The following is a 6,000-nucleotide window of genomic DNA, read 5'->3' on the forward strand; positions in this document are numbered from 1 at the left end:
AAATCCATTATGTTGATGGCTTATTGCAAATTCAATCAGTTTTCCACGTTGATGCAACAACATCACATATATTTTTTGTTGTTAAAATGACATGGAAACAATGTCTAATCAATAAGTGTTTGCCCAGTCGGTTATGAGCTCTTGAAATAATCTATCTATCTGTCTCTCTCTCTATGTATGTATCTCTATCTGTCTCTCTCCCTCTATGTCTGTCTCTCTCTCTCTCTCTCTCTCTATGTCTGTCTCTCTCTCTCTGTCTGTCTCTCTATCTGTCTCTCTCTCTCTCTGTCTGTCTCTCTATCTGTCTCTCTCTCTATGTCTGTCTCTCTATCTGTCTCTCTCTCTCTCTGTCTGTCTCTCTATCTGTCTCTCTCTCTCTATGTCTGTCTCTATCTGTCTGTCTCTCTCTATGTCTGTCTCTCTATCTGTCTATATATATATGTCTCTCTCTCTATGTCTGTATCTCTATCTGTCTCTCTCTCTCTATGTCTGTCTCTCTCTCTATCTGTCTCTCTCTCTCTATATATATATGTCTGTCTCTCTCTATGTCTGTCTCTCTATCTGTCTCTCTCTCTCTCTGTATGTCTCTCTATCTGTCTCTCTCTCTCTATGTCTGTCTCTCTCTCTCTCTCTCTGTCTGTCTCTCTATGTCTCTCTCTCTCTATGTCTGTCTCTCTATCTGTCTCTCTCTCTCTGTCTGTCTCTCTCTATGTCTGTCTCTCTATCTGTCTCTCTCTCTGTATGTCTCTCTATCTGTCTCTCTATGTCTCTCTCTCTCTCTCTCTCTCTGTCTCTCTGTCTCTCTCTATGTCTGTCTCTCTATCTGTCTCTCTCTCTCTGTCTCTGTCTCTCTATCTGTCTCTCTCTCTGTCTCTCTCTCTCTCTCTCTCTCTCTCTCTCTCCTCTCTCTCTCTCTGTCTGTCTGTCTGTCTCTCTGTCTCTCTCTCTATGTCTGTCTCTCTCTCTCTCTGTCTGTCTCTGTATCTGTCTCTCTCTCTCTGTCTGTCTCTCTGTCTGTCTCTCTCTATCTGTCTCTCTGTCTGTCTCTCTATGTCTCTCTATCTGTCTCTCTCTCTATGTCTGTCTCTCTATCTGTCTCTCTCTCTCTATGTCTGTTTCTCTATCTGTCTCTCTCTCTATATATATATATATGTCTGTCTCTCTCTATGTCTGTCTCTCTATCTGTCTCTCTCTCTCTGTATGTCTCTCTATCTGTCTCTCTGTCTCTCTCTCTCTGTCTGTCTCTCTATCTGTCTCTCTCTCTATGTCTGTCTCTCTATCTGTCTCTCTCTCTCTGTCTGTCTCTCTATCTGTCTCTCTCTCTATGTCTGTCTCTCTATCTGTCTCTCTATCTGTCTCTCTCTCTCTCTCTCTCCTCTGTCTGTCTGTCTGTCTGTCTGTCTGTCTGTCTGTCTGTCTGTCTGTCTGTCTGTCTGTCTCTCTCTCTCTCTATGTCTGTCTCTCTCTCTATGTCTGTCTCTCTCTCTCTCTGTCTCTGTATCTGTCTCTCTCTCTCTCTCTATCTGTCTCTCTGTCTGTCTCTCTATATGTCTCTCTATCTGTCTCTCTCTCTGTCTGTCTGTCTCTCTGTCTGTCTCTCTATCTGTCTCTCTCTCTCTCTGTCTGTCTCTCTCTGTCTGTCTCTCTCTCTCTGTCTGTCTCTCTATGTCTGTCACTCTCTCTCTGTCTGTCTCTCTCTCTCTGTCTGTCTCTCTATGTCTGTCTCTCTATGTCTGTCTCTCTATCTGTCTCTCTGTCTGTCTCTCTATCTGTCTCTCTCTGTCTGTCTCTCTCTCTCTGTCTGTCTCTCTATGTCTGTCTCTCTATCTGTCTCTCTCCCTTCTGTTGCATCTCTCTTTACTCACTGAATCAACTGCTGATTGCGGTGAATCAGTAAATTAGCAGATGCAATTGCGACATGGCTGGTATGTGATCTGGATAGGATTCTACTATACAGAGCTGAGCTCCCTCTACTAACACCTGGGCTGGTTCAAAACATACTGCCACTGTGTGTCCCAAATGGCACCCTATTATTTTGGTCAGAGCCCTGGTCAAAGGTAGTGCACTATAAAGGGAATAGAGAGTCATTTGGGACGCACACACTATGTTTCAGTCAGCAGCCAGTGGCATAAGCGCATGTTACTCTAGCAAAATGTTTTATTCAAGTGCATTGGGTAGTCTCCCTACATGTTTTGTTGTTGTTGGTATTTATAGGATCACATCTCATAGCTGTTGTGTACTTATTGTACCTGCCAGGTAGGACATTAGCCTCCCTTCTGTAAGGCAGGTGGTGAGGGAGATTCTTAAAATTGTATTGTTTTCATTATAAAACTAATTTCAGTTCTACCTAAATGACATTATTGGAAAGCCTGGTAAAAGTAACCTCATCCTCAGACTCAACTGCGAGAGAGAGCCGACTGGGTGAATGAGACTAAGTAGTAAGACCATAACTTGGCCTTATTGTATGCAATCTAATTCTGTCTCTGGTGTTCAGTTCCTGAGATTACGGTCCAATCATCAGCCAACCAACAGTGACTGTATAAGACAAATGACTTATGTGACCTTAACATCATGGTTTTAATTACCTCCATAACAAATCATTGCACCCCTATAACAAAATCATTGTTGGGCACTGCGAAAAGAGACATTGGGCACCACCAAGAGTCATGTATACTTTGAATACTGCTTGACTTACTGAAACTGGATAATAAAGGCCTACAATGGGTATTTTATTATCATTCAGCTCACGAATATTACCAATTTACGTCACGTCTCCAGAGTCGAGTCAAGGTTAAATATATAATGGAACAGTCATGAAATATTAAATCAATTCAAAAAGCATAGCTAACGCCGTCAGAGGAAGAGTTATGATGAATACACAACTAGGATGGGTCTGACTGGGTCACTCTAAAGAAAACTCACCAGTTGCTCATCAATCTTTTATCACTCTACTTTCAGGAAAGTTGGACAAAATCAGGCAGGGTCTACATCCCAAATGGCACCCTATATTCCTTACATAGTGTGCTACTTTTGACCAGATCCCCAGTGGCCCTGGTCAAACGTAGTGCACTATTTAGGGAATTGGGTGTCTTTTGTGACACACAACCCATGCTGTCCAAAGCCCATTGCTTCATGTGTTGTTGTTGAGGAATTCACTATCGCACTGGACAGCACACAATCTGTCATGCGATCGTTATCTAATTAAATTCATTAGACCAAAGATGGGCCCAAGTATTTCACACACAGTCATGTTTTCAAGATACGTTGTGTTTTTTACCTATACCTCAAACACATTCATTCAACAGAAACATTCACTTAGGATTCCACCATCTCAATCACCTTCCACTGCACTTTGTCACCTTCTTCCTCACCTACCATAAGACTTATCAAGGTGCAATGGAAGGGGATTTAGAAGGTGAATCAAATGTAGTCTACACTGAACTTTTCATATTTCATTAAATTCCCTGAATCATGAAGAATAGACTATCCATTTCCATAACCAACAGAACACATCTCCCTGGGGAATGCAATGTAGTGGCCTTGATACACTGTATTCATTCAAATTGTATCAATGTTATGCATTGGTGTTTTAGTAAGCAGGGGTGGACTGGCCATCTGGCAGGGTCGATGCCAGGGTTGATTTCTAGTCCCAGTCTGCCCCTATCAGTAAGGTATTGAACCCCATGGTGATCAACTGGATATCAACCAGGTATAATGGAAATGCAGTTAAAACACTTATAACACCTTCATTACAACATTAATTTAACTGTATCACCTGCATGTTAGCGTTTTTCATAATTAATCTTGTTCTGCAGGCAGCTCTGCAGTGGTCACTAGCTGGCACAACCATAAAGTCATAGAATCTAATTTTAAACATAACCCTAACCACAATGCCAACCCTAACGCCTAACCTTAAAATAAGCCCAAAATGCAATTTTTTGTTTTCATACATTTTTACAATATAGCCAATTTTGACTTTGCAGCTGGCTTATCTTAGAAGAACTCGCTCAGTTCTGCCTCCAGGACAAGACTCATGACAATAAACGTCGACCTGCGTATCAACTCGTGCGTCCTGTTTTAATTCTGGAAAGTCCAGTTTTACTTTTAAAATACACGAATTCATACTGTTAAATATTTGTGTGGACAACAATAGTCCAACTAATAGCCTACTAATAATAGCCTATCCACTAACAATGTAATTTTCCTTGAATGCATGCTTGTCAACAAAGATTGATCAGCGTTTGAGTCTCTCAGGAACTGAAAAGGGTTTACCCAAACAATGTAATATGCTCAATATATGTGATTAACGAGGTCCAAATCTAAGTTTGGCGCGCGCTTTTTCCCGTCGTTAATGGTCAGGATGACCGTATCACACCTTACATGTGTCAAAATCATTTATAATGAACGTACTCAGACAACATCGACAAAACACGTCACACCGTTTGACAAACATCTCAGAGGACACGGGTTGCTTTTTTATTCTGATAGACTACTGAACGTTAACATCCCGCATTCCAACAGATTGTCAAGAAGAGCCAGCAGGCTATTGCGCGCATGCATCGTTTTACATGATTTAGGTTGAGACGTTGACTTATGCGACCTGATAACCTCATAAGATTTGACACCGGAGGAGACATGGTAGGCTATATAAAAAAATATTGAACCGAGCACCTTACCTTTCCCTCTCGTTTCCTTCGCCATCCCAACCTCTACGTCTCTACCAAGGTTGGTGCGGAGTCACCGGGGTGTAATTTTGTCAGATAGTTTTAACCGAGTGGGCGCTCCCTCCCTTATCTCCGCACCTTGACGCCAGCCAGGCAGAAGATAGGTAGCCCTGAGGCAGTGAGGATGCGCTTTTTCTCTCGGCTTGAATTCTGCAGCTGAGATCCTCTGGCTCATTGGTGACAAGACCCACATCCAGTGGATCTACCTCTTGTACTGAACACACTTTCAGTTTTTTGTATCTGTGCAGACTTTGCTACTGCCCTCCCCTCCACTACCGTCACATCAGTAGAACTGTTTCAAGGACCAGTGTTTGACTGCCTCCAGTGGCTCGCTGGTGTGCCACCCAAGGGCGTCCGTTGTATAAATTGTCTCTGCCTCCTGCAGTTGGGATTCCAATAAAATAAATTAGTCGACAGTGACACATTGGTGCAAACTGATTTGCATGGGATGCACTTCTAACCATGGACGTGAGGTCTAGTTGACGTGAGGTCTAGAAATAAATATAGCCCACTTGGAAAACGACACATCTACAAAATCGCACTCCTGCCTATTCAATTAGGTAGTTACAACTGTTATGATTGAGTAAAATAATAAAGTAAAATAATAAAGATAAGATAACCTATAAGCCTATAAACAACAGACTGAGGTTAATGTTTCAGTATGTTGAACCATAAGTATGCTGCACGCAGCAGACATGACAAATAGCTTGACAAAGACTCTTTATTGACCTTAAAGACATGATGATGATAATGACTGTCTCCAAGCCACAGATGGGGGCCTAAAGGGCACGGACTGACTCTCACCTTGTCATCACGCTAGCTTTATTTCCTGCAGCCTTGGCTCCTCCACAGTGTTAGGTCAGAGACCCAGCTATAAAACATACTGGAACCAGAGTTCAACAGCATAGCATCACAGCACATTCCTCATGGTCCACAGACGGCTCACATCTTAGGCTTTGTGCGGAGTGGACTTGCATTTAAGAGAAACTGTTATTAGCCACATGGATCAGATGCAGGCATGATGAGGGATGTAGGTTAAGTCCCAAATGGCACCCGATTCCCTCAAAGTGCACCATAGTGCAATTTTGCCCTAGTCTGGTCAAAAGTAGTGCACTATAAGGGCAAAGGGTGCCAATTTGGATTCTGTCAAACTGTTATTAGACACATGGATAATCAGATAAGTTAATGGATGCATTGCCGTTAGGGATGTATCCTATTGTATGTAAACTGTAGAAACACAGCACAGTAAGGCTGGCTGGCTTGCTTCCGACATTCA

At 42.4% G+C, this 6,000-nt stretch overlaps 1 protein-coding gene across 2 annotated transcripts in view; it reads right to left on the reverse strand.

Moving 5' to 3' along the window:
• Positions 1–4,991, reverse strand: part of LOC123992732 (membrane-associated phosphatidylinositol transfer protein 3-like) — a 149,776-nt gene extending 144,785 nt beyond the window's left edge. For both annotated transcript variants that reach the window (XM_046294195.1, XM_046294194.1), the window contains exon 1: positions 4,677–4,991. In XM_046294195.1, the coding sequence (XP_046150151.1) occupies positions 4,677–4,701 (25 nt within the window). In that variant the 5' untranslated portion in view covers positions 4,702–4,991. The remainder of the gene's footprint in view (positions 1–4,676) is intronic.
• Positions 4,992–6,000: the final 1,009 nt, after the last annotated feature.

This window comes from Oncorhynchus gorbuscha, linkage group LG13, assembly GCF_021184085.1.
Source record: "Oncorhynchus gorbuscha isolate QuinsamMale2020 ecotype Even-year linkage group LG13, OgorEven_v1.0, whole genome shotgun sequence".
NCBI classification, from domain to species: Eukaryota; Metazoa; Chordata; class Actinopteri; order Salmoniformes; family Salmonidae; genus Oncorhynchus; species Oncorhynchus gorbuscha.